This window comes from Melanerpes formicivorus, unplaced genomic scaffold (genome assembly GCF_026170545.1).
Source record: "Melanerpes formicivorus ecotype bairdi unplaced genomic scaffold, bMelFor1.0.p_v2 SCAF_34, whole genome shotgun sequence".
NCBI lineage: Eukaryota > Metazoa > Chordata > Aves > Piciformes > Picidae > Melanerpes > Melanerpes formicivorus.
This window is the reverse complement of record NW_027142386.1, coordinates 5,795,710-5,822,625: the sequence shown is the minus strand read 5'-3', so window position 1 is coordinate 5,822,625 and position 26,916 is coordinate 5,795,710. Positions and strand designations below refer to the sequence as shown.

General features: G+C 65.8%; 3 protein-coding genes across 4 annotated transcripts; 1 reads left to right on the top strand and 2 right to left on the bottom strand.

Moving 5' to 3' along the window:
• Nucleotides 1-1,833: 1,833 nt before the first annotated feature.
• On the bottom strand, nt 1,834-5,921 carry LOC137450301 (antimicrobial peptide NK-lysin-like). Of its 2 annotated transcripts, XM_068156666.1 has the most exons (5): nt 5,587-5,921; nt 4,696-4,745; nt 3,952-4,076; nt 3,659-3,859; nt 1,834-3,575 (listed from the first exon to the last, which is right to left on the bottom strand). In XM_068156666.1, exons 2-5 carry the CDS (start codon nt 4,733-4,735, stop codon nt 3,408-3,410), a joined length of 534 nt encoding a protein of 177 aa, XP_068012767.1. In that variant the 5' UTR covers nt 4,736-4,745; nt 5,587-5,921; the 3' UTR covers nt 1,834-3,407. The 2 variants fall into 2 exon arrangements, with proteins under 2 accessions (XP_068012767.1, XP_068012766.1); XM_068156665.1 differs by lacking the exon at nt 5,587-5,921 and having other exon boundaries at nt 4,696-4,891.
• Nucleotides 5,922-6,168: 247 nt separating this feature from the next.
• Nucleotides 6,169-16,169, top strand: POLD2 (DNA polymerase delta 2, accessory subunit). Its single transcript, XM_068156664.1, is given in 12 exon segments — nt 6,169-6,323; nt 7,678-7,764; nt 7,766-7,945; nt 11,772-11,891; nt 12,530-12,653; nt 12,725-12,839; nt 13,683-13,881; nt 14,301-14,381; nt 14,723-14,880; nt 15,474-15,601; nt 15,700-15,801; nt 15,882-16,169. Coding segments are annotated over 11 exon segments (1,407 nt in total). The 5' UTR covers nt 6,169-6,323; nt 7,678-7,722; the 3' UTR covers nt 16,040-16,169.
• AEBP1 (AE binding protein 1) lies at nt 16,138-24,780 on the bottom strand. Its single transcript, XM_068156662.1, has 21 exons — nt 24,457-24,780; nt 23,728-24,135; nt 23,458-23,526; nt 23,020-23,091; nt 22,823-22,906; nt 22,200-22,304; nt 21,930-22,019; nt 21,430-21,504; nt 21,254-21,325; nt 21,051-21,160; nt 20,799-20,941; nt 20,626-20,710; nt 20,401-20,545; nt 20,222-20,310; nt 19,974-20,097; nt 19,698-19,894; nt 18,964-19,143; nt 18,555-18,885; nt 18,330-18,469; nt 18,148-18,247; nt 16,138-17,014 (listed from the first exon to the last, which is right to left on the bottom strand). The coding sequence occupies exons 1-21, from the start codon at nt 24,740-24,742 to the stop codon at nt 16,518-16,520; spliced, it is 3,402 nt and encodes a 1,133-aa protein (XP_068012763.1). The 5' UTR covers nt 24,743-24,780; the 3' UTR covers nt 16,138-16,517.
• Nucleotides 24,781-26,916: the final 2,136 nt, after the last annotated feature.

Sequence of the window (26,916 nt, the reverse complement as noted above, 5' to 3'; positions counted from 1 at the left end):
CAAAGAACCCAGGGGGGAGGGCTTGCTGCACTCTGATTGGCTGGGGCCACACAGGGGAGGGCTTGCTGCACTCTGATTGGCTGGGGCCACACAGGGGGAGGGCTTGCTGCACTCTGATTGGCTGGGGCCACACAGGGGAGAGCCCCTGCACTCTGATTGGCTGAGTCAAGGCATCCCCCAGCCCCTGATTTGCTTCCACACCTCATGGTGGGGCCGGGGGGGGCAGCGCAGCGCCTCCAAGCCCTGCCCGTGGTGGGGCTGCTGCAGGGCCTGGAGCTGCAGGAGCTGAGGGCAGGGGGAGGCTCAGGGTGGGGATCCTGGGGCGAACCCCCAGCTCCAGCTGCCCTCCACAGCTTCAGCTGCACCCAGAGCAGGGTTGGGGCAGCTCCAGGGGCACCGGAGGGAGACCTCACAGCTGGGAATGGCACCAAGTGGGAGTGGGGCTGGTGCCAGCTAGAGGGGCCAGGGACGGTGCCAGGTGTGGGGCAGGGACGGTGGGGAGGCAACAGTGATGGCAAATGGGGGCTGGTGACGGTGCCAAGGGCAGGATAGTCCTGGTGCCAGGACAGGAGTGATGCCACGCTGGGCACAGTGAGAGCTCCAAGTGTGGGGACAGCAGTGATGCCATTGGGAGGATAGTGAGGACATCAAGTGTGGGGATGGTGGCAGTGCCAAGCTTGGGACAGCGATGCCTGGAACGGGCAGTGCCAAGGAACAAGGCAGTGGCAGTGCCAAGCGTGGGGAAAGCGATGCCTGGAATGGGCAGTGCCAAGGAACAAGACAGTGGCAGTGCCAAGCGTGGGGAAAGCAATGGCCAGGGCTGCCTGGGTGAGCAGAGTGCACCTCTTACCCTGCCTGCCAAAGGACACGTCCCAGTGCTCCAGCTGACATCTCCAGTGGCACCTCTGCCCCTCTGGGGCCAGGCTGTCCCCTGTGCCCACTGCCACGTGGCCTGGTCACCAAGTGCCCCCCGGGCATACAAAGGGGAGTGACCAGAGGAGCTGCTCAGGAGGGGAAGTGGCCCAGCAACTCTGCCAACTTCCTGATGGCCTTCAGGGAGGACCTGAACAGGGAGTGGCCCCAGAAGGTCTCTGCCAACCCTTGGCACCCCCAGGTGCCCCAAGGATGGCCTCAGACACCCCCAACCCTGCCCCTGGCACCCACTCGAAGGAGTCCCAAACACCCTAAAGCTTTTTGGTCCTGCTGGCGCTGGCACTGCAGAGGGATGAGTGAGTGGAGCATGCCAAGGACCCCCGAGGTGCCAGGCTGGGTCCTCCACCCCCCAGGAAGGGCACAGGAGCAGGCCCCCAGCACAGCCAGACCCTCTACCCGCAGGGTCAGGCAACTTCTGCCCCAGGTGGAGTTCCCCCTGCAGAGGTGGGGCAGGTGCTGTGCCCTGTGCTGCACCCTGCCCACCCTGTACTGGGCACAGACCCCCCCATCCCCCCCCAGACCCTGTCCCCACAGCCCCCCTGCTGGGCCCCACCTTGATCCCAGCCCCCTCCTGAGCCCCCCCCCCAGGCCTTGTTCTCAAGGTCCCCTTGTGCCCCACAGGGACCCTGTCCCCAAGGCTCCTGGGGTCAGCCCTGCACTGGCCCCTGTGCCCAAGGTCCCCATCCCCCCAGACAGGGCATCTCCTCCTTCCAGCAGCGCCCCCAGGGAGGGAGGTGGCTCCGTTCAGCCTGGGCTTTGCCCCCCCCCCCAGCACCCAGGGTCTCCATGGGGCTGGCACGTCCCCAGCACAGAGGACCCCCCCCCCAGCCTAAGGGACCAGCTCCTCGCACAGCCCAGCACAGGGGGTGTCAGTGCCACTGTTCCCAGCAGAGGCAGTGGCTCAGGACCAGATGCTTTATTGTGGGGAGTGGGACACAGGGCCTGGGGTGGCTGGGAAGGGTTGGGGCACTGGGAGCTGGCTGCAGAGACAACAAGGGGGGAGCAGTGAGCTGGGGCCCACTGTCACCCCCTGACCCCAGCCCAGGTGCCAGCCAAAGTGGCTCCTCCAGCATTTCCCCCCTCCAGGATGTGTTTTGGGGTTCCCTGTGTCACCCCCACCCTGGAAAGGTGCAGGTCCTGCAGGCACAGGACCCCCAAGAGCCCTCCCAGCCCCGGGTGGGTGCAGGGTACAGGGAATAGGAGGTGTGGAAATGTGGGATGCAGGTTGTGGGATCAGGATGCATCCTGGGTTGGGGTGCAGGATGTGGGAGGTAGGATTGGGATGTGAGACTGGATGCAGGGTGTGGGGTGCAGTCCACAGGGTGTGGGATTTCAGGTGCAGGATGTGGGGTGCAGCACTGGGATGCAGGGTCTAGGATGTGTGGTGCAGGGTGAGGGGTGCAGGGTGTGGGATATGGCATATGGGGCTCCAGATGAGGGGTGCAGGACATGGGATGTGGGGTGCAGCATCAGGGTGCAGGATGCAGGGTCGGGGTGCAGGATGTGGGGTGCAGGGTCAGGGTGCAGGATGCAGGGTCGGGGTGCAGGATGCGGGGTCAGAGTGTGGGATGCAGGATATGGGGTGCAGGGTGCAGGATGCGGGGTGCAGGATGCGGGGTGCAGGATGCGGGGTGCAGGATGTGGAGTGCAGGGTCAGGGTGCAGGATGTGGGATGCAGGGTCAGGGTGCAGGATGCAGGGTCAGGGTGCAGGATGTGGGATGCAGGGTCAGGGTGCAGGATGTGGGGTGCAGGGTCAGGGTGCAGGATGCAGGGTCAGGGTGCAGGATGTGGGATGCAGGGTCAGGGTGCAGGATGTGGAGTGCAGGGTCAGGGTGCAGGATGCAGGGTCAGGGTGCAGGATGTGGAGTGCAGGGTCAGGGTGCAGGATGCAGGGTCAGGGTGCAGGATGTGGGATGCAGGGTCAGGGTGCAGGATGTGGAGTGCAAGGTCAGGGTGCAGGGTCAGGGTGCAGGATGTGGGATGCAGGGTCAGGGTGCAGGATGCAGGGTCAGGGTGCAGGGTCAGGGTGCAGGGTCAGGGTGCAGGATGTGGGATGCAGGGTCAGGGTGCAGGGTCAGGGTGCAGGATGTGGGATGCAGGGTCAGGGTGCAGGATGTGGGATGCAGGGTCAGGGTGCAGGATGTGGAGTGCAGGGTCAGGGTGCAGGGTCAGAGTGAGGGATGCAGGGTGCAGGATGTATGATGCAGGGTCAGGGTGCAGGGTCAGGGTGCAGGGTCAAGGTGCAAGGTCAGGGTGCAGGGTTAGGATGCAGGGTCAGGATGCAGGACGCAGGGTCAGAGTGTGGGATGAAGGGTGCACGATTCAGGGTCAGGGTGCAGGATGCGGGGTGCAGGATGCACGATTCAGGGTCAGGGTGCAGGATGCGGGGTGCAGGATGCACGATTCAGGGTCAGGGTGCAGGATGCGGGGTGCAGGATGCGGGGTGCCACTGCAGGGCCGGTGCTGGCCGCGCTCAGGCCGGGCAGAAACCGATGGCAGCGCAGGCGGCGCGGGGTTGCTCCGCGCCCAGCAGCGCCTCCGTGAGCTCCTCCCGGTGCTTCCTCACCAGCCGCTTGCAGACGCGGCCCAGGCGCTTGCCCAGCCCCCGGCAGACCTTGGTCAGGGCCGCCTCCACCGCCGCCTGCCGGGACGGACAGCTCCGATGGCATCGGGGCTGTGGGTGGGACCCGTGCCCCCACACCCTGTACCCCGCGTAGCCCTCACCTCATCGGGGTCCTTCCCTGCCATGGCCTTCAATTGCTGCAGGATTTTGGTGCACAGGATGCACTTCTTGCTCTTGCCTGCTGCCACCACGTCCCCATCAGCCACGTCCCCATCAGCCACGTCCTCATCAGCCACGTCCTCATCAGCCACGTCCTCATCAGCCGTGTCCCCATCAGCCGTGTCCCCTTTGGCCAGGTCTTGCTGCAGGGACGCAAGGCAGACCCTCAGAGCTGTGCCAGGGCCCTGGCACGGCCCCAACAGCAGCAGGAGGCTGCCCCATGGCTGCTGCTCACCTTGGCCAGGCTGTCCCAGAGCTCATGGCACTCCTGCTCCCTGTGACACCTCCTGGCCAGGGCCATGTCCTGGCACCACGTTGCAAGGTCACCCTGGCAGGGCTTGGGGTCCACAGCCTGCACCACTGAGTGGGGACAGGGACAGCAAACACAGCCTGGCACTGAGCTCCCTGTGTGCCCCAGAGGTGCCCAGACTGTCCCCACACACATCCTGTCCCTGCCAGCCCTGGGTGCTCAACCCTTCACAGCCCCATCCCTGCTGCCCTGACACCCCCCCTGCCTGGCCCCATGTCCTCCTGTCCCCACCAGCCCCAGGACCCCACACAGACCTTGTCCCTGCCACCCCTCCTGCCTGGCCCCCATCCCTGGGTGCCTGTGCCCAGGAAGACCTCAACTATTTTAAGGTCCCCACATGGACCCTGTCCCTGCCAGCCCTATGTGCCTGTCCCCACACCAACCCTGTCCCCATCATCCCCAAGTCCACACACACCCCCCCTGCCCCCCCCCCATGCCCCCTGCCCCACGGTGCCCATCCCCACGCAGACTCCTGCCCTGCCATCCCCAGGTCCCCACACAGGCCCTGTGCTCCCATCCACAAACACCTTGCCCCTCAGGCTGCCATCCTCCCTGTCCCCATGCCATCCCCATGCCACTCCCATGTGTCCCCTTCAACCCTGGGCTGCCTGTCCTGATGATACCCCCTCCCAGCTCCCCCAGACACGGGGCAGGAAGGATCCCCATTACCTCCCACTGCCAACAGCACCAAGAGGAAGGCAGCAGCCATGACCAGCCCCCTGCAAAGGGTGACAGCAGAAGGTGACAGCAGCGGGTGGCAGGCAGCACATCCCACCCTGCTGGCTTTTATAGCCTGGGGAGCAGGCTGTGGGGAAAGCTGCACCACTCAGAGCCACAGAAACCCAAAAACCCTTAAAATGGAGAGAGAGCTGCTGGCCAAACCCCTTCCTCCCTCACACCTCCGCCCCGTGGCAGTGGGGGCCCCTGCCTAAGCCCCCCCCAGAACTACCCTGAGCCCCTGCAAGTCCCAGGCCACAGGAGCTGGGTGCTGCTGATGGCACAAAGCCCTCAGCCTGTTTGGAGCTGTGTGTGGGTACCCCACGAGGGACAGCCACAAGACCCCGAGGCGTGGGGTGGGAGGTGGGAGTGGGACTGGCTCCTCATGGGCTCCAGGGGTCAGTCCCGATGTCCCTTGCCCTTCCCAGGCTCCATGGGTCCTAGGGGGTCAGTGCCATGCTGAAGGTCAGCTGGGAGACAGGGCACAGCTGGGGTCAGGGTGAAGCAGGAGGGGGGCAGCAGGGGTAGGGGCAAGGATTGGGGGTTCAGGAGACACAAGGACACCAGGGGTAGGGGAGAAGCTGGACAGGAGCCAGCAATAGGCTTTGTGGGCTGCCAGTGCCCATTGCCAGAGATGGAGAGAGGGGATCCTACTCCTCACTTGCAGGGCTGTGTTCAGATATGGGACCCCAGCACAAGAGAGACCTGGACCTGCTGTCCAGAGGTGGCCACCAAGATGTTCAGAGGGCTGGAGAATCTCACTCTGTGGGGACAGGCTGGGAGAGTTGGGGCTGTTCAGCCTGGAGAAAGCTCCAGGGAGACCTCAGAGCAGCCTTCCAGTACCTGAAGGGTTCCAGGAGAGCTGGGGAGGGACTCTGGACAAGGGCTGGGAGTGCCAGGCTGAGGGATAATGGCTTTGAGCTGGGAGAGGGGAGACTGAGAATGGAGATGAGGAAGAAATTGTTGAGAGTGAGGGTGGGGAGAGCCTGGCACAGGCTGCCCAGGGCGGCTGTGGTTGAGGTCCCATCCCTGCAGGCACTCCGAGATCAGCCTTGCTGCGGCCCTGGGCAGCCTGATCCGGCTGGAGGGGACAGGTCCAGCTCTTGCCCCGGGGTGACGCTGGCCCCGTGTGGGCTCTGCGGCGCCTCGGAGGATCCTGGTCCCGCTGCGCTCCCGGGGCTCGGTCCCGCTGCGCTCCCGGGGCTCGCTCCCGGGGCTCGGTCCCGCTGCGCTCCCGGGGCTCGCTCCCCGGGCTCGGTCCCGCTGCGCTCCCGGGGCTCGCTCCCCAGGCTCGGTCCCGCTGCGCTCCCCGGGCTCGGTCCCGGCGCCACGGTCACGCCCTCGCCTCGCCCCGCCCCTCCCGCGGTGGCGGCCGCGCGCCCCGCCCCTGTCGTCACTTCCGGCGGGCGCCGCTGCGGCTTTCGCGCCCTTTCCTCTCCCCTTCCCCCAGCCCCTCCGCGCTGCCGCCGCTCCCTTCCCCCCGCCCAGCCTTGTCCCCGTCCGTGACCTGCCGCCGGGGGGGCTCTGAGGGACTGAGGGCCAGGAGCCGTGGGGGCTCCCGGGGGTCTGTGGCCTCCTCGGTGGGTCCGAAGGGAGCCCTGGGTCGGGGGTAGGGGCTGGGAAGGGTTGAGGGGTCCCGAAAGGGTCCTGCTGCCGGCGGGGGTCTTGGCCCAGGGTGTTTTGGGGTGGTCCTGCCGCCCTGAGCGGGTGTCTGTGCGCGGGGCTCTACCAGGGGTGGCCTGGGGAGGGCTCTTGCTCGGGAGTTGCTCCTGGGGGGGTGGGTGCTGGGGGGGGGTCGCTGCTGAGTCCTGCTCTTTGGGGGGGGGTCTCGGGGTGCCCCGGGCCGTGGTGTGCAGGGGCGGTGATGTCCTTGGGGGTCCCTGGTGCCAGGAGGTGCTTTGGGGAGGTCCTGCTAGCCCGAGGTGGGGTCTCTGTGCCAGGGGGTGCCCCGAGGGAGCCTGGTTTGGGGCAGGGGTGGGAAGGAGCTGTGGGGTCCCTATAGGAGCCTGCTGCTGTGAGGGGTCCTGGTGCTAGGAGCTGGTTGGGGGGGGGGGGGGGAGGGGATCCCCTGGGGCTGGGGGGGATCCCTGTGCTAGGGATGGTGTTCAGAGTCTGGGGGTGGTCTTGGGTCAGAGCATTTTGTAAGCTTAGCCTTGGGGGGGGGATTTGGTGCCAGGGGGAGCAGGGTTCTTAGTGCCTGGGGGGTCCTGGTGCCAGGGTGCTGTGCAGGGTGCATTTGGAGGGCGGGGGGGGGGTGGTCCCAGAGCAGTCCTGTGGCCAGGCTGTATCTGGGGGGGAGCTGCTGCTGGGCTGTGGCTTTGGGGAAGGGTGGCTAGGGGATCTTCCTGGCAGCTTGAGGGCTGGAGAGGAGGGAAACAAGGTGGGAGGTGAGGTGGTTGGGGGTGGGAGGTTAGACCTGGAGCTGGTTTGCAGTTGGGGGGGGTCAGTTTGGGTGTGGGGGCTGCTTCTGGGGAGCCATTCACAGGGTCTGGGGGGGGGCTTCCTGGCAGCTGGAGAGTGGCCTGGGGCTGGAAAGGAGGGAAACGAGGTGGGGAGGTGAGGTGGTTGGGGGAGGTGAGGTGGTTGGGGGAGGTGAGGTGGTTGGGAGGTTAGACCTGGAGCTGGTTTGCATTTGGGGGGGGTGTGAGGGGTCAGTGGGGGGGGGGGGGCTGCTTTTGGGGAGCCATTCACAGGGTCTGGGGGGGTTTCCTGGCAGCTGGAGAGTGGCCTGGGGTTGGAAAGGAGGGAAACGAGATGGGGAGGTGTGGGTGGGGATAGACCTGGAGCTGGTTTGCATTTGGGGGGGGGGAAGAGGGGGTCATTTTGGGGGGGGTGTCTGACTCTAAGGAGGGGTTCGGAGCGGGGGTGCTGAGCGTGAGTGCCTAACCAGGCAGCATCCTTCCTTTGCCTGTCTCTTGTCCTCTTCTTTTCCAGCCCCCCCCGGCGCCCAGCCCCGCGTCTCCCGGCCCGGCGTTCGCCATGTTCTCGGCAGAGGCTCCCCCCACGGCCCGGGGCCTGCTGGGCCCCCCCCTCCAGCCAGGCCTGCACCTTCAGCAGGGTGCCGGTGTCGGCCTACGCCGACTGCTCGCAGCCCTTCCGGCTGGGCCAGCGCAGCTTCGGCCGGCAGTACGCCCACGTCTACGCCGCGCGCCTGGCGCAGATGCGGCCGCTGCTGCAGCGCCGGGCGCGCCGCCAGTGGGGGTGAGCGGGGGCCCCGGCCCAGGGCGGGAGGGCACGGCTGGGCACGCGGCCCTGGGGTCCCTCGGGGGTCAGCTGCCCTCCTGCCTGAGCCGGGTGAGGGCGCGGAGGGCGCTGCCGCCCAGGCCGGTGGTGGCGCTGAGCTGGCAGGAGTGGTGACGCCACCTCCGGCTGTGCCACGCCGCGATGTGGTGCAGAGCTGGGCATGAAAGCCAGCAAGGACAAGGGTAGAGTCCTGCACCTGGGGAATAATGACCCCAGGGACCAGTAGAGGTTGTGGACTGAGCTGGTGCAGAGCAGAGAAGAGAGGGACCTGGGGTCCTGGTGGGGCAACGGGATGGGGTTCAAGGGCTGGATCCTGACCTTGGGTCACAACCACCCCAGGAAGGCTCCAGGCTGGGGGCAGAGTGGCTGCAAAGTGCCCAGCAGGAAAGGCCCTGGGGGTGCTGGGTGCCAGCAGCTGGAGAAGAGCCAGGGAGTGCCCAGTGGGCCAAGGAGGGCAGCAGCAGCCTGGCCTGGAGCAGCAGTGGGGTGGGCAGCAGGAGCAGGGCAGGGAGTGTGCCCCTGGGCTGGGCACTGGGGAGGCCACAGCTGGAAGCCTGGGGTCAGGGTTGGGCTCTGCCTGCCAGAAGGACTTTGAGGGCTGGAGCAGGGCCAGAGAAGGGCAAGAGAGCTGGGGAAGGGTCTGGAGAGCAGGGCTGGGGAGGAGCAGCTGAGGCAGCTGGGGGGGTTGAGGCTGGAGCAGAGGAGGCTGAGGGAGAGCTCGTTGCTCTCTGCAGCTCCTGAGAGGAGGCTGGAGCCAGGTGGGGGTTGGGCTCTGCTCCCTAGGAACAAGTGATGGGAGGAGAGGAAATGGCCTCAGGCTGTGTCAGGGGAGGCTCAGGTTGGGCATTGGAAGAAACTACTGGAAGGGTTCTCAGCACTGTCCCAGGCTGCCCAGGGCAGTGGTGGAGCTCCCATCCCTGGAGGGGTTCCAGAGCTGCCCAGATGTGGTGCTGAGGGCCATGGGGCAGCCCTAGCCTTGGCAGAGTTCGGTCATGGTTGGACTGGATGCTCTCAGAGTGACTCAGTGATTCCACGAGGGGCTCACACTGCCCACGGCTGGGTTTGGGGGGACAGTTTCTGCCCCTGATGTTGCCCCAGCGTTTCTCACCCCGGGCAGGGAGGAGTGGGGGTGGCATTTGTGCTCCCCAGGCCCCATCAGAGTTTCCATCTGTGGTCAGGAGTTTACCACCGGTTTTGTCGAGGGAGCCTTGGCCAGGAAGTGAGGTGCTGGGGGGGCACTTCCTGGCCCAGCCCGGGGCGGTCTGGGGATGGGGTCCCTGCGCTGCTGCTCCCACCCACAGGGGCCCCGGGAGTGGCCCCCAGCCGGTGCTCCCAGCCCGGGGAAGCCTCTGCTCCGACGCCCCCCGTCCCTGGCCGGCCAGGCTTTCGGCTTTGCCCTTCTTGGGAAGCCTCGGGGCCCGCCGGCTGTTTTTCTTCCCCTCCCCGGCGCCGCGGAGCCCAGGGCGGAGCTCGGCCAGGGCCCGGGGCTGTGCCGCACCGCTGCCGGCCCTTGTCCTGCTGCCCTCGGGTTTGTACAGCTCCACCACTCAGCCTCCTGCCGTGGGATGAGTTTTTGGGGGGTTGCCTGGCGCAGGGGGGAAGAGCTTGCAGGCAACATCTGCAAAGCACAACCCCCCCCAGACTCGGCCCTTCAGGGTTAGGGCCAAGAATGAGAGGCTGAAGCTGGGCTGGAGCCTCCTCCTGGAGCTTGTTTTCATTCCTGGAGCTGATAAACTCTGTTCTGGCCCTGCTGAGCCTGTGGTGGCTGTGTCCCACCGCAAAGGGTCACATTCAGCAGCCACGGGACAGTGTGCAGGGGGGTGGGAATGGCAGCCCACTGCCCACCCCACAGCTGGGTGGTGGCTGTGGCAGGGCTGCTCTGGAAGAGGAGCCCAGCAGCACTCACTGTGCCAGCCCAGCCCCCTGCCCAGACCTCGGGGCTCGGGGTGGGGGGGAGGGTTTCAGTGGCTGTGTTCAGCCAGGAAGGGAAAGTCCTGCAGCACGTACAGGGAGGACTTAAGTGTCTCTGGGTCCTTCATGGTGAGAAGTTTGGGGCTCAGCTTGTGGGGAAGAAGCTGCACCTTTTGCTGGCTGTGAGTGCAGTGCTGGGCTAGGACTGCACCTCCTGGGGCATGGGTAGGACTCACCTCAACTGTAGGTCTGTAAGGAGCAGCTGAGGGAGCTGGGGGTGTTCAGCCTGGAGAAGAGGAGGCTGAGGGGAGACCTTACTGCTCTCTACAGCTCCTGAGGGGAGGATGCAGTGAGGTGAGCACAAACAACAGGACCAGAGGGAAAGGCCTGAAATTGCTGCACAGGAGGTTTAGCTTGGCCATGAGGAGCAATTTCTTCCTGGAAAGGGTTGTCTAGGTCTGGCTCAGGCTGCCCAGGACAGTGGTGCAGTCCCCAGCCCTGGAGGGGTTCCAGAGCCCTGGAGCTGTGGTGCTGAGGGCCATGGGGGGGTGGTGCCCTGGCAGTGCAGGGCTCAGGGCTGGACTCAGCGAGCTTTAAGATCTCTTCCAGCCAACCCCCCCTGTAGATCCCTGGCTGAAGCCAAAGGATCTCTTTGTGCCACTCCCCAACAGCTGTCAGCGTCCCCAGACCTTCCCAAATGCCCAGCTTCCATCAGGGATCCCAGGCAGGGGCTGCACAAGGTGGAGGTGAGCAGTATGCTTTGCCTGCCAGATCCAAGTGGGATGTTTGTGTTGCCTCCTGGATGGGAAGCAGGGACAGCCCCTTGGACCCAGCAGGACACTCCAGCACCTGTGCACCCTCCCTTCCTGGGCAGACCTGGCCCTGTGTGCCCAGTGGGAGCTCAGGACCCTGTGCTGGGTGGTGAGTGGGTGCTGTGGGTCCCCCAGCCCCTGCTGTGACCCAGCTGCTCCCCCCACACGCAGAGGAAATGCCTGCAGGCAGGGCTGGCTCTGAGCTGCTCCACTGGCCCCATCTGGCCTGCACATGTAGATTCCTGCTGCAGCCCAGTGCCTGTGCAGGAGCCAGGCTGGGTAGGAACTGATCTGCTGCAGCCTGGGAGGCTCTGCAGAGGGTCCTGGCCAGGCTGGAGCCATGGCTGAGGCCAATGGGATGAGGCTCAACAAGGTCAAAGGCTGGGTCCTGGTTTGGGTCACAACCACCCCAGGAAGGCTCCAGGCTGGGGGCAGAGTGGCTGCAAAGTGCCCAGCAGGAAAGGCCCTGGGGGTGCTGGGTGCCAGCAGCTGGAGAGCAGCCAGGGAGTGCCCAGGGGGGCAAGGAGGGCAGCAGCAGCCTGGCCTGGAGCAGCAGTGGGGTGGGCAGCAGGAGCAGGGCAGGGATTGTGCCCCTGGGCTGGGCACTGGGGAGGCCACAGCTGGAAGCCTGGGGTCAGGGTTGGGCTCTGACTGCCAGAAGGACTTTGAGGGCTAGAGCAGGGCCAGAGAAGGGCAAGAGAGCTGGGGAAGGGTCTGGAGAGCAGGGCTGGGGAGGAGCAGCTGAGGCAGCTGGAGAAGAGGAGGACATGAGGAACAATTTCCTCCTGGAAAGGTTTGTCCAGGCCTGGCCCAGGCTGCCCAGGGCAGTGGTGCAGTCCCCAGCCCTGGGGGGGTTCCAGAGCTGTGGTGCTGAGGGCCAGGGGTTGGCAGTGCCAGGTTCAGGGTTGGAGTGGATGAGCTGAAAGGTCTCTTCCAACCAAAAAGCTTCCTTCATGCCATCACTCACTTTGGCCAGGGGCAGTGAGAGGGCTCAGTGTGTTCCCCACCCCCTCCCCCATATCCGACCTCCAGGCCTGGCAGCCCTCCTGTGTCTCCGCAGGGCCCGAGGTGGCCATCAGGAAGCTCTGTGAGCTGCGTGCTGGGGAGAAGTGCTGTGTGGTGGGGACCCTCTTCAAGGCCATGCAGCTGCAGCCCTCCATCCTGCAGGAGATCAGTGAGGAGGTAAGGCTGGGGACAGTCCCCCCTGGGGGCACCTTCCCAGCACAGCTCTGGAGGCTCTGTGCCAGCTGGCGTCGGGACCTCGACTGCCTTCCCACTGCTTCCCGCCTGAGCCAGTGGGAGCTGTGCCAGGGCTCTGACTCTTTATTGTCTCCTCTGTGCCTTCTCCCTAAATGCCACCACTCTCAGTGCCATCCCACAGCTGGGGCTGCTTTTCTTGCCCTGAGAGGGCTTAGTGCCAGTGGGGTTGCCAGAGTGAACCTCCCCTGCTGCGGGAGAGGAGGCTGAGGGAGGCCTTCAGGGAAGCTTCACCACCCCTGTGTGGTGCCCAGTGCCAGCTGGCCTGGGGGGGCACATTGGGAAGTTTAGAGCCTGGAGCCTACTCCTCACCCAGCTGGCAGGAGCAGGGTGGGCACTGCAGAGCAGAGCTTGGCCAGGGAGCCACAGGCTCAAGGGTTCAGTGGAATCAGCCTGGTGACAGCTCCAAGAGCCACCCCTGGCTTGGGCTGCTGGGGCCTGTGCCAGTGGCTTTGGTGAGTCACAGCCAGGCTCTTGTTTGTGTGAGCAGGGTTTGTCTGGAGGGGGGGAAGGGCCCATGGCTACATTTGTCACAGCCTGCTCTGTCCTGTGCCCCCCCCCAGCACAACCTGGTGCCTCAGCCACCCCTGCCCAAGTACATCCACCCCTCTGATGAGCTGATCCTGGAGGATGAACTGCAGAGGACCAAGCTGGAAGGAACTGTGGAGGTGCAGAGGCTGGTGACAGGTAGGGAAGGATGGTGGCAGCCACCAGTTGGCAGTGCCAGCTGGGGGCTGACTGCCCACTCTGTGCCCTAGGGACCATCTGTGCTGTGTACGGCTCGGAGCAGGACAACGGCAAGTTCCTGGTGGAGGATCACTGCTTTGCTGACCTGCCCCAGCAGCCACCTTGGGAAGGGCCCAGCTCAGACCAGTGAGTCCCAGTGGGGCTGCCAGCCTGTGCCCTGCCACACCCCTCAGCCCTGGGGGCCTTGTGCCAACAGAGTGATGGTGGGCAGGGCTTTGTGCCCCTCGCTCCTGGCTCACTTAAGCTCCTCGCTGTTAGCATCGTGGTGAGGGCAGGCATTAGAGAAACATGGAATGGTTTAGGTTGGGAAAGGTCTTTAGGCTCAGCCAGTCCAGCCCTGAACCCAGCACTGTCAGGGCACCACCAACCCAGGGCCTGCAGCACCACAACTGGGCAGCTCTGAAACCCCTCCAGGGCTGGGGACTGCACCACTGCCCTGGGCAGCCTGGGCCAGGCCTGGACAAACCTTTCCAGGAAGAAATTGTTCTCCATGTCCAACCTGAACCTCCCCTGTCACAGCCTGAGGCCATTTCCTCTCCTCCCATCACTTGTTCCTAGGGAGCAGAGCCTAACCCCCACTTGGCTCCAGCCTCCTCTCAGGAGCTGCAGAGAGCAATGAGCTCTCCCTCAGCCTCCTCTGCCCCAGCCTCAACCCCTCCAGCTGCTCCTCCCCAGCCCTGTTCTCCAGACCCTTCCCCATCTCTCTTGCCCCAGCTTCTGCTGCCTGCCCCACTGCTGCTCCAGGCCAGGCTGCTGCTGCCCTCCTTGCCCCCCTGGGCACTCCCTGGCTCCTCCCCAGCTGCTGGCACCCAGCACCCCCAGGGCCTTTCCTGCTGGGCACTTTGCAGCCACTCTGCCCCCAGCCTGGAGCCTTCCTGGGGTGGTTGTGACCCAAGGGCAGGACCCAGCCCTTGAACCCCATCCTGTTGCCCTTGGTGATGCCAGTGCTGCCCCAACCTCTTCCCCCAGGTTTGTGCTGCTGGTGTCAGGACTGGGGCTGGGCAGTGGGAGTGGGGAGTCCCTGCTGGGCACCCAGCTGCTGGTGGATGTGGTCACAGGGCAGCTGGGTGCCGAGGGCCAGCAGAGCTGCGCTGCTCGCATCTCCCGCGTCATCCTGGCAGGGAACCTGCTGAGCCAAAACACCCAGAGCAGGGACACCCTCAACAAGGTAGGGGGCAGGGGGCTGCAGCCCCAGCCTGCCACGGGGAGTCCTGGGGGGCCGCGGCGGGCCTGGAGGGGCCGGGGTGGGCGTGGAGAGGCTGGGGCTGGGGCGGGGCTGGAGGGGCTGGGGCCAGGGAGGGGTTGGGGCTGGGGCGGGGCTGGGGCGGGTGTGGAGGGGCTGGGGTGGGGCTGGAGGGGCTGGGGCCAGGGAGGGGTTGGGGCCGGGCTGGGGCTGGGGCGGGGCTGGAGGGGCTGGGGCTAGGGAGGGGTTGGGGCCAGGGCGGGGCTGGGGCTGGGGCGGGGCTGGAGGGGCCGGGGCTGGGGTGGGCATGGAGGGGCCAGGGCTGGTGTGGAGGGGCTGGGGTGGGCATGGAGGGGCTGGAGCTGGCATAGAGTCCTCCTTTCACCATCTCTTCACTGGCTCAGGCCAAGTACCTGACCAAGAAGACGCAGGCAGCGAGCGTGGAGGCTGTGAAGATGCTGGATGAGATCCTGCTGCAGCTTTGTGTGAGTGTTTGGAGCAGGATGGAGTTGGCCAGAGCTTTGGGTAGTACCTGCTGGGGGAGGTGCCCGCAGCTGGGGCATCTGGGGTGGCAAAGTGCTCTAGGCCAGCCCCAGCCTCCCTCTGAGCGCTGCAACCGGTGCCAGGCAGGAGTGCAGGGAGAAGGGGAGGTGGTGCAGTGCCCACTTCAGAGCCCTGTTCTGGCATCTGTGGTGAAGCCACCAGGGGGTTCCTGCAGAGGAGTGGTGGGAGCTAGCCTGGGGAAGCAGGCAGAGCCTGCGGGGGCTTTGCCCTGAGCCCCCCTGGCAGTGGTTTGGCCGCCCGGTAAGCCCCGCTGTGCCCGCAGAGCTCGGTGCCCGTGGACGTGATGCCCGGAGAATTTGACCCCACCAACTACACCCTGCCCCAGCAGCCCCTGCACCACTGCATGCTGCCCCTCTCCCGCACCTACTCGACGCTGCAGCTGGTCACCAACCCCTACCAGGCCACCGTGGAGGGGGTCAGGTGAGAGAGGGGCTGAGGAGAAACCTGGGGACAGACTGCAGAGCTGGAGAGCTGCAGGGTGTGTGCCCAGCTGGAGGGGACAGGAAGAGCTGAGCCTGGCCATGGGCCACAGACATCATCCAAGGGCTGGAAGCCCTCTGCTGAGGTCAGACTGAGAGGGTTGGGGTTGGAGAAGGCTCCAGGAGACCTTCTGGTGGCCTTGCAGTGCTTTGAGGACTGAATGGAAAGCTGGGGGCAGAGTTCACAGCAGGGCCTGTTGGGACAGGCCAAGGGGGGATGGTTTGGCCTCAGTAAGAGAGACTGAGACTGGAGAGAAGGGAGAGGGTGGTGACACTGAGGGTGGTGAGAGCCTGGCCCAGAGTGCCCAGAGAGGTGGCAGCTGCCCCATGGCTGCTACCATCCCAGGTCAGGTTGTTAGGGGCTCTGAGCAGCCTGCTCTGGTTGCTGGCTGCAGGGATGACCTTGGAAGGTCTCTTCCAACCTAAAGCATTGGATGGCAGCCTGCTGTGGCACCAGCTCTTTGCCATCTGCTGCTGGCATGGGAGCATGGGGCAGGGCACAGCAGGTAAAGCCTCCACCCCTCTCCTGCCTAGGTTTCTGGGGACCTCAGGCCAGAACATCAGCGACATCTTCAAGTACAGCAGCATGGAGGACTACCTGGAGATCCTGGAGTGGACACTGCTGGCAGGACACATCTGCCCCACAGCCCCAGATACCCTGGGTAGGGTGAGGGCTGGGGGGCTGCCGAGGCTGGGGGGTGTTGGACCCCCCCCAGGGGGGCTGGGTGCAGTTCCTCTGCTCATTTCCATGTCCCCCCAGGCTGCTACCCCTTCTACCAGTCCGACCCCTTCATCCTCACCCACTGCCCCCACGTCTACTTCTGCGGCAACGCTCCCAGCTTCCAGTCCAAGCTGCTGGAAGGTGAGACACACAGCCCCCCACCCGGGCCCAGGGCTGCCCCTTGGGCTCTTCTGTGCCTGATGCCCACCTTGTCGTTGCAGGGGAGGACGGGCAGAGGGTGCTGCTGGTGACAGTGCCAGCCTTCAGTGCCACGCAGACTGCCTGCCTCATCAACCTGCGTGACCTCAGCTGCCAGCCCATCAGCTTCTCTGGCTTCGGGGCCGAGGAGGACACCGGGGACATGGAGCTTGGGCACTGACTGAGCGGGCAGGGCACGGACCTGACAACGCCCTGGCACCTCAGGGGGTGCCCCCACTGCCTGTTTACCCCCCAGGAGGGCTGGCATGGAGCTGCTGATACCAATATAACAATTTATTTGTGTAACAAAATCCTGTGTGGAGGGCACGGAGGGATCATGCCAGCCTCCGCCTGGGGCCTGCCCTGGAGAGTGGCACCACCCCTGCTGCTCCTTGCCTGTGGGTTGAGGGCTGGGTCCTGCTTTGCCCCCCTCCATGTCCAGGGCAAGGGGCAGGGCAGTGTGTCCTTTCCTGCCCTGGAAGGGTGACACTCTGCAGCCAGCCAGCCCTCGGGGCCAGCACTGGCAGGGCACGGCTGGGAGGGGCTGAAGCCCACCCAGAGCCCACCCAGGGCCGGGTGCTCCAGGAGGTGTGCCAGGGCCTGTTGGCAGGTGAGACCAAAGGGGCTGTGCCCACCCAGCTGGTGGTGCTGAGCACATCCTAGTCCCCAAAGTTGACTGTGTAGCTCTCCGCCGTGGTGAGAGGCTGCGCTGGCGCCGTGCCCGCTTCCCAGGCCTCCGTCTCTGTCACCAGCTCCGTCACCACCTCCGTCTCCACCTCCATCTCCCAGGTGCCAGCCGTGGGTGGCTCCTGGCTCCAGGGCACGTAGGCAGTGGTGCTGCTGAAGGGCAGAGCGGTAGAGGGCGCGGGGGCGGCGGTGGTGGGCGCGGGGGTGGTGGTGAGGCGCTGCAGGCGCTGCAGCCGCAGGCGCTGGCGCTGGCGCAGGCGCTGCCGGGCGCCCAGGGGCCGCTGCTGGTTGAGGGCCATGATCTCCAGGATGCGCTTCCAGTTGGAGCGGGCCAGGACGAAGTTGCACTGCGTGGCTCCGATGTCGTAGAGCACGGTGCAGGTCTTGACGCTGGGGTTGAAGCCCTCGGCCCGCGCCCACACGCGGTACTCGCCCGGGTTCAGGATGCGCCAGTAGTCCCCGGCGCTGCCTGAGGGGGGCAGGATGTGAGGAGGAGGTGGTGCTGTGCCCCCCGGCGCTGTGCCCCCCGGCACACACAGTATCACACAGTACACAGTGTAACTAAGGTTGGAAAGGACCTCGAGGATCATCGAGTCCAACCTGTCACCACAGACCTCATGACTAGACCATGGCACCAAGTGCCACGTCCAATCCCCACTTGAATGCCTCCAGGGACAGTGACTCCACCACCTCCCTGGGCAGCACATCCCAATGGGCAATCACTCTCTGTATAGAACTTCTTCCTAACATCCAGCCTAAGCCTCCCCTGGTGCAGTCTGAGACTGTGTCCTCTTGTTCTGGTGCTGGCTGCCTGGGAGAAGAGACCAACCCCTTCCTGGCTACAACCTCCCTTCAGGTAGTTGTAGAGAGCAATGAGGTCTCCCCTGAGCCTCCTCTTTTCCAGGCGAAACAACCCCAGCTCCCTCAGCCTCTCCTCACAGGGCTGTGCTCAAGGCCTCTCCCCAGCCTTGTTGCCCTTCTCTGGACACCTTCAAGTCTCTCAATGTCCTTAAACTGAGGGGCCCAGAACTGGACACAGGACTCAAGGTGTGGCCTAACCAATGCAGAGCACAGGGCACAATGACCTCCCTGCTCCTGCTGGCCATACTGTTGCTAATGCAGGCCAGGAGGTCATTGGCCTTCTTGGCCACCTGGGCACACTGCTGGCTCATGTTCAGGCAGCTGTCAATCAGCACCCCCAGGTCCCTGTCTTTTTGGCAGCTCTCAGCCACTCTGACCCCAGCCTGTAGCTCTGCCTGGGGTTGTTGTGGCCAAAGTGCAGCACCTGGCACTTGGACTTGTTGAATGCCATCCTGTTGGCCTCTGCCCATCTGTCCAGCCGGTCGAGGTCCCCCTGCAGAGCCTTTCCACCCTCTAACTGACCAACATCTGCTTCTAACTTGGTGTCATCTGCAAACTTGCTGATGACTGACTCCATCCCCTCATCCAGATCATCAATGAAGATGTTAAAGAGGACAGGGCCCAGCACTGATCCCTGGGGGATGCCACTGGTGACTGGCTGCCAGCTGGCTGTGGCACTGTTCACCCGGCCACCCAGCACTGTGCCACCCAGGGCTGTGCCTGTGACCTGCACCCTCCTACCTGTCAGGACGTGGTGGTTGATGCCCCCCACCACGATGGTGGCATTGGCAATGGGCTCTCCCTGCTGGTCTGTAACCAGGCCCTTGATGCCCCGATGAACCTGGGTATGGGACAAGGGTGCGAGGATTAGCATGGGGCAGAGTGGGCACTGGTGCCCATGCCCAGCGTGGCCCGGCACCGACCTGCTCCATGAAGGTGAGCAGAGACTCCTTGTTGTTCTCCCACTCCTGCTGCAGCTCACTCTCGTGGGGGAACTTGTCACAGCCCAGGTAGATGGAGAGCTCCAGGCAGTTGGTGTGCAGGTAGCTGAAGTCGTTCATGCCTGGAAACAAAAGCACCCAGCACCCACCCTGGCACCTTCACCTGTGGCAGCAAGGGGTGGGCAGCCCCCAGCCCACACGACTTACTGCCAGCCCGGGGGTGCCACTTGGCTCCCTGCACGATGCCCATGCCGTTGGTCATGTCCTGTGTGTGGCAGCCGCCGCGGAAGGTCTCGGTCATGGTGAGGTGGGCAGAGGCATAGGAGATGGCAAGCCAGCGGAAGATGGCATGGTCAGGGGTCTCCTGCAGCTCGGGGCTGTCCTCGTAGTCATCCGGGGTGCCTGCTGGCACCTCCTTGATGGGGTGGGCAGTGTCAAAGGGGTAGGACACCAACTTCTCCCCGCCCTGCAGGTTGGCTCCCAGCACGAAGGGATTCTTGTCCATCCATGCCATGATGGCTCGGGTCTCCACTGCCACCTGCAAGGGGGACACGGTGCCATGAGCCACCCCCTCCCTGGCACCCCCCTGCTGCCATGCCCCAGGGCTGTGGCTCACTGTGGCATCCTCCGCCAGGTAGTGCTCCGGGATGGGGATGTGGTGGTTGGGGAACTTGTGTGGCACCAGCTTCCGCTCCTCCGCTGCCCACAGCGCTGAGGCCAGGTCGGGGAAGTTCTCAAACAGGTCGTAGCCCTCCTCGGTCCAGTGGCCCAGTGCCCAGTTGCCCAGCTCGGAGCCCTGTGGGCAGCCCAGGGCAGCAGTGAGCCTGAGGGAAGCATCTTGGTGTCCTGCGTCTCATCCCTTCCACCACCCCTGCTCTGTCCTGCCCCATCCACCTCCTTGCTGTCTCATCCCCCTGCTCTGCTGTCCCAGTGCCCTGCTTCCCTGTCCCAGCACCCTGCCATAGGGTCCTAGAATGGTTTGAGGTAGAAGTGACCTTAAAGCTCATCCAGTTCCAGTCCCCTGCCATGGGCAGGGACTCCTCCCACATCCCAGCTGGGCCAGGGGGAGATTGGACGCTCTCCACCCAAGGAGACTCCACAACCTCTCTGGGCAGCCTGCTCCAGGCCTCCAGCAGCCTCACACCAAGAAGTTTCTCCTCCTGCTTTCCATAACACAAGGACGTTTCACTACCCACCAAGCCCTGCTGGGCACAAGCCAGCTGTAGCTGCCCCATGGTCCCCTCCTGCTCCACCACCCTGTCCCACTCCTCCTGCCCTCTCTCACCACCCACTCACCCCCTGCCATGCCTGCCTGGCTCTGCCATGCCTGCCTGGTTCTGCCATGCTCACCGCCTCTCGTGCCAGCTCGTAGCCGTCGGGGTTGAGGGCTGGCACCAGGTGGATTCGGGTCTCCGCCACCAGGCTCCTGACGCGGGGGTTGCCATCCTTGTACTCCTTGCACAGGAACTGCATCAGCAGCAGCAGCAGCTCCCTGCCCAGCGCCTCGTTGCCGTGCAGCCCTGCCGTGTACCGGAACTCCGGCTCCCCTGGGGGGGTGGGCAGCGGTCACCCTGCTGCCCAGAGCGCTGCCTGCAGCGGGGTCCTGGTCACCTGCCCCCCCCTCACCTGGCTCATGCTCGCCAGGGTTGTCAGAGATCTCCATGGCGTAGATCTTCAGCCCCCGGGAGCTCTTGCCCAGGCTGTAGATGCGGCTGATGCTGGGGCACTCCTCGTTCACCACCTTCATCAGCTGAGGGAGGCAGCGCTTGGGGGCCTGAGCCACCCCCACCGGGATGCTCCCCCCCGTGGGAGTGCCCCCTCCGCGTGGCAGTGCCCCCTCAGCACAGAGGGCCCCGTCCCGGGGAGCCGCTCACCTGCCTCATGTCCTTGTAGCTGTGGTGGCGGAAGTCCAGGTTGTCACTGGAGGTGACTTCGTTCTGCTGGGTGTAGTAGCTGCTGACGGCTGCAGAGGGCACAGGGAGTGGGGGCTGGGGAGGTGCCACCCCCCCAACACCCCCAGCCCGCTTCGGGCGCTGTCCCGGGGTGCCCTTACCGGAGAGGGGGCAGCCCAGCACCTCCAGGCGCATGCAGAGGCTGCCGTTCCAGGTCAGCGGGTAGATGCGGATGTACCGAGCCACCACCGGCTCGGGGAACTCGGTCAGCACCGGCGTGTCCTTGTCCACGTTGCCGTAGAACTTCTGCCGAGGGCGGGGGGGAGAGGTCACCGGGGCCTGGGCGTCCTGACTGCCCCCCCAGCAGCCGCCCGCGGCTCCCCTACCATCTCCTCGTAGCCGTTGCTGTACATCACCCAGTTCTGGCTGTCGTTGCTGAAGCCGACGTAGAAGCTGGTGACGAAGTCCTCACTGCGGGAGCGAAGGGGACAGGTTGGGGCGGGGCGACCCCCGAACTTCTCCCCGCGTCTGTCCCCTCCCGGCCGCCCCCGGCCGTTACTGGATCTGGGAGTCGCGGCCCTGGGTGACGACGCCGCTGAACTTGGTGCTGCGCCTGCTGTCCACCTCCAGCCACTGCGCTCGGCTGCTGTCGTCCTCGGCGCACCACGCCCCGTCGAAGAAGTCCTCCTCGTTGGTGCCAGCCTGCGGCGGGGACAGCAGGGGGAGGGACGTGGGCTGGGGCTGGAGGGGCGTCCTCCGGCACGGGTGGTGGGCACGGGTGGTGGGCACGGGGGGCGCGGATGAGCCTCACCTGCATGTTGAGGCGGCCGCGCTGGGCGCCCAGCCCGTGGCGCAGCATGGAGGAGGCCAGCAGCTGGTCGTCCTCGACACGGTGCGACTCCAGGCCGAGGGGGGGACAGCCTGGGGACGGGGGGGGAGAGGGGGCGCAGGTGGTGGGCATACCCCCAGACTGCAGCGGGGTGCCCACTGCCACCCTGGAATGGGGGCACTCACTTATCTTCTCCGGGGGGGTCCATTCGTCTTCATCCGTCCCTGGCTTCTTCCCCCCTGGTTTTTTGTGTTTTCCTGGGAAAGGGACACGGGGGGGGTGGGGTTGGCGGGGTGCTGAGGACAGGACTGAGGGGTCAGGGACAGGGCTGAGGGGACCGGGACCGAGAGCTGGCACTCACTTTTGTGGTCCTGGCCCTTCTCTTCCCAGGGGTCTTCCTCCTCCTCCTTGCTGCTGCCATCTTTCTTGGGCTTCCCTGGAGAGGAGAGAGGCTGTTGGGGTCATGCCACCCACCCCAGAGACATGCCACCTGCCCCCTATGGATGTGCCACCCACCCCAGGGACGTGCCACCTGCCCTATGGATGTGCCACCCACCCCAGGGACCTGCTGCCCACCACAGGGATGTGCCACTCAGCCCTTGGGGTGTGCTACCCACCCCGGAGGACATCCCACCCACCACATGGCTGTGCCACCTGCCCAGAGATGTGCTACCTGGGGACATGCCATGCATCCCATGGATGTGCCACCCATGCTGAGGATGTGCCACCAACCAACCCCTGGGATGTGCCACCCACCTTGGGGACATACTGCCCACTATGTGGCTGTGCCACTCAGCCTGAGGGTGTGCCAGCCCCCAGGGATGTGCCATCCCCCCCAGGGATGTGCCACCCCCCTCTCACCAGGTTTCAGTTTCTCCTCGTCTGTCTCCATCTCCTCTCCTTTGTCTGGGTGTTTCCTGGCCTTTGGGGGTGGGGGCAGGGGGTACCCCACTGTGGGGGGCAAAAGGAGAGCCTGGGCCACCCCTTCAGGCAGTGGGGGACAGAGGGCAAAGAGGGGGTGCAGGGGTGCAGGCCACTGGCAGAGCCTAGCAGAGGGAATCTCTGACTGTGGGGCCAGGCAGAGCCCCCCAGGGGTGGGGGTCCCGGGGTGCCCCCTGGTTTGTCACTCACAGTCGTCGTAGTCAGGCAGCTCGAAGCCCTCCTCGTAGTCCCCTTCAGTCACAGGGAAGGGCAGGGAGGGTGGCTGGGGTGGGGCTGGGGGCTCCTCCCGCTTCGCTGGGGAGCATGAAAGAGGCCATGGTGGGGATGAGGGGGTCCTTGTGTCCCTGTGGGGTCCCCCTGTGTCCCCCCAGAGTCAGCTTGCCCTTAATGGGATCCCCATGTCCCTATGGGGATCCCCACACTTCTACTGAGTCCCTATGGGGTGCCCATGTCCCCTAAGTCCCTGTGGGGTCCCCTGTACCCCTACAGGATCCCCATGACCCTGCAGGGTCCCCTACATCCCTGTGGGGTCCCCTGCACCCCTGTACGATCCTCCTGTCCTGGCGGGGTCCCCTGTGCCCCTGTGGGGTCCCCATACAGGACCCTTCTGTACCTCCAGGGATCCCCAAGACCCTGTAGGGTGCCCAAGCCCCCTGGGGTCCCCACCCCCCATGCCTCTTTGCAGTCCCCCTGAGCACCCAGGATCTGGGCAGCCCCCAGATGCTGCTCCCCTTGGTTCCCAAGGCTGGGGACTGCCCCTCCCCACCCCCGCGAGTGGTGCCAGCCCCCGCTCTGTCCCCTCCCCCACTGACGTGGCTCCTCGGGCTGGGGCCAGACCCTCTCCGGTCTCCTGCTCGGCGGCTTGCGAGGCTTCTGCTGCCGCCGGACGTAGTCGACTGGGGACACAAAAGGGTGACAGAGCTTTGGGGGTGCCGGGTGGAGGGAACACCCCCTGCCTGCAGGCCAAGGGACCCTGGCAGTGCCCCCAACCCGCGCCCTGGCACCATACAGTCCTCGTAGTCCTCCCGTTCCAGCTGCTCGTTGTAGTCCAGAGTGGGGGGCTCCGGCTCCTCGGGGACCTCTGCCGGGAGGGGGACACGTGGGGAAGGGGCGCAGGGGACGTGCCACGTGTGGGGAGGGGGCGCTGGGGAGCAGGGAGGTGGCATTTGGGTACAGGGAGGTGGCCCTGGGATGCAGGGCAGTGTCCCCTGGGAACAGGGAGATTAGCCCCAAAGATGCAGAGGCTGTGACACGGGCACCGAAAGAGGGCTCTGGGGTGCGGGGAGATGGCAGCGAGGAGCAGGGAGGTGACAACAGGGCCCAAGGAAGTGGCACTTGGGGACAGAGAGATGGCCTTGGGGTGCAGGGAGGTGGCACTGGGGCACAGGGAGTTGCAGGGAAGCAGCATCAGGGAACAGGGAGGTGGCCCTGGGTGCAGGGCACTCACCAGGCTCGGGCTCAGGGTGCCAGTCCTTGCCCAGGCGCCAGGGCTCACTTGGTGGCTTTTCCAGCTCCTCTGCAGGGGGAGAATGAGCGAGGAGCTGGCAGTGCCACCACCGCCGAGCAGCCCTCCCGGCGGGGGAAGGCTGTGGGAGACACAGGGGACCCCCGCGGGGAGCAAAGCCACAGAGGGCCGCCGGGGGCCGAACGGGACACGGGGTGACACCCCTGGTGTGACCACCCCGACACCCCCAACACTGTGTCCCCCCAGACTCACCTCGGGCACCTCCATCCCAGCCACCTCCATCCTTCTCCTCATAGGGCAGATGCTGCTCGGGGGATGTCCCCTCGGTGTCCTTGCCCCGGGGGGACTCCGGGGGGGCGCTGGGGGATGGCTGCGGTGGCTTCTTGCCAGAGGGTTTTTTGGAGGCTTTGGGTGGCTTCTCCTTGGCCTTTTTGGAGCCTTTTGGGGGCTTCTCAGAGCCTTTTGGGGGTTTCTCCTTGGGTTTCTTGGGGGGCTTGTCCTTGTCCTTGTCCTTGTCCTTGCCCTTGCCCTTGTCCCTGTCCCTGTCCTTGTCCTTCTTGGAGCCGCGGGGTCTCTCCTTGGGTTTCTTGGTAGGTTTTGGAAGTTTTTCCTTCTTCCCCTTCTTGGGTTTCCCAGGCTCCATCACCGGCTCGGAGGAGCCTGGGGGGAGGGGGCAAGAAGCAGGGTGGCCAAGGGCGGCCTGGGGGGGATGTCCCCCAACCCCACTGCCCCCTAAACCCTATCCCTACTCCCCCCCGCCCCGCAAGCTGTGCTCCAAACCCCACTGCCCACCCACACCCCCCCCCCGCTCTGTACCCACTCCCCCTGCCTCCCCAGCCTTGCCCCACACCCACTGTCCCCCAGCCCCTGCCCCGCGTCCCTCTGCCCCCCGAGCCCCACCGCCCCACAGCCCCGTGGGATCCCCTCCGGTGCCCGCTGCCGGGGCAGCTCCAACTCGTGGTGCCGATGCCGTTCGCTGACCGGTGCCGGTGCCCAGGTCGGTGCCGGTGCTCATGTCGGTGCCGGTGCCGATGCCCAGATCAATGGCAGCGCCCAGGTCGGTGCCGAAGCCCAGGTCGGTGCCGTCCCCATCCTCGTCGCCGTCGCCGCGCCCCCCGGGCCCGAGGAAGCCCCGCAGGAACTCCTCGATCTCGGCGTCGCTGATCGCGGGCGGCGCGGCGGGGCCCGGGGCAGCCCCGAGGGGCAGCAGCGGCAGCAGCGCGGCCGTCAGCAGGAGGCAGGAGCGGGGCGGCCCCGGCAGCGCCATCGCCGCGTCCGCTCTGCGGCCTCGAACGGCCCCGCAGAGTCCCGGAGAGCCCAGGCGGGAGCGCGGGGGGCGGACGCAGGGGGCGGGGGCGGCACCGAGCGGCGGCGGCGCGGAGTGGGACCGTCACCGGGACCGGCGCTGCACGGGGCTGGCACTGCACGGCGCTGCAGGGGCACTGGCATCGGGACTGGCAGTGCACCCGGACTGGCACCCGGAGTGCACAAGAGGCTGCCACTGCACCCAGACCGGTGCTGTACAGAATTGGCACTGGCACTGCATGGGACTGGGACTGGCACTGCACAGCCCTGCATGGGGACTGCCACTGCTCACTGGCACAGAGACAGGTTCAGCACTGCGTGGGCACTGCCTCTGACACCGCACGGAATCTGGAACCATGGCACCACTGCACCAGCACTGGCACTGCACTGAACCAAGGTGGCACCAGGAGTGCACTGGCACTGCACTGGGACTGACACTGCACAGGATCAGCACTGCATAGAGCTGGCACTGCACTGGCACTGCTTGGGACCCACACTGTATGGGCACTAACACTGTACAGGGCCCCACACTGGCTGAGGACTGGTGCTGCTCTGGCACTCTGTGGTATCTGGATTGCAGGAGACTCACACTGCACAGGGAGCAGCACTGCACTAGTGCTGGCACAGCGTGGGCACCAGCACTGCACAAAGACCAGCACCACAATGGTCCTGTGTAGGGATCAGTACTGCATGGGGAACAGCACTGGCACTACATCAGCACTGGCACTGCATTAGCCCATGGCCTGGAGGGCACACAGAGCCTGGAGGGCACACAGAGCCTGTGCACACTCACCACAGCCTGGTACAGACACACACTGCACACACTGGCCTGGCACTACCACCTCACAGTGCTCACACGGCACTGGATGCACAGCACACAGGAACCACCCCCCCACATGCACTGCACAGGGGACACTGCACACAGGCTGCAGCTCATGCAGCTCACACGTGTGACCTCTTCCCCCCCTTTGCTCCTTTGCTGCTGCTGGGGAGGGGGCTCGGAACCCAGTGCGGGCCACCCCCCCCCCCACGCCCCACCCCCCCAGTTCCCAGTGCTCTGAAGTTCTGCGTGAGGAAGTTCTGGAGGGTGCCCCCCGCGGCCCCCGGCCCCGCAGGCTCCCCGGGCTCGGCCGGACACGTGGCGGGGGGGCTGAGGCCGCCCGCGCTCGTCACAGGCGTGCCCCCCCCCGGCTGTGAATCACCTCCCAGCAATGCTGCGGCTGGGAGGAAGAAGTCGGGGGGAGCGTGTGGCACCCTCCTTGTGCCCCCAGCAAAGCCCCCAGCGCCTCCCAGTGAGCCTTTGCTCGCTGCAGCTCCGCCCCCCTCCCCCCCCAATCCGTGCAGCCCCCTAGGAGAGCCCCCACTCCCTCCCGGTTCCAGCTCCGCTTCCCGGCCCGGGAAGGCTTCCCCGGCACAGTTCCCCCCCCGCCCAGCACAGTTCCCCCCCGCCCAGCACAGCCCCACAGTACAGACCCCAGCATACTCCCCCTGCCCCCAGTGCAGTCTCCCCAAAATACCCCCGCCCCCCCGCCCAGCTCCCCCCGCCCTGCCCCAGCACCTGGCAGTGCAGAGGGATGGGAACCCCACCCTGGGGGGTGCCCCCGACCCCCTGGGCAATGCTGGGTCCCAGTGCCTGGGGGGTCCTAGGAGGTTGAGATGGTCCCAGCAGACCCAGTCCAGGGTGGGATGTGGTCCAGTAAGGTACTGGGCTCAGTGGGGGCAGAGGGTCTGAGGAGTTGGGGGGGGGGGGGCCCAGAGGGGAGAGGGACCCCTAAGGAGGTCGGGGTCACAGTAGGGTAGGGGGCTGGGGGGAAGTCCAGGTGGAGGGGGTAAGCCCATGAGGGTGGAAGTCCCAGCAAGGTCTGGGGGTCCCAGCAGGGGGGGAGAGGGGGGAGGGCATCCAGAAGGGCAGTGGGACAGGAGGGTGGGATAGCCCCAGCAGTTTGGGGGGGAGTCCTGGCAGATTGGGGTTCCAGGCAGGGGTGGGAGGTTTCAGCACCCACCTGAGCTCTCAGCACCCTCACTACCCCCTGAGCATGTGGGACCCCCTCTGGGTGCTGGGCAGCTGCCCACACACAGCAGGTGTGGGGCTGCTGGGTGGATGGGGATGGAGGTGAATGTCCTTGCAGCAGCTCC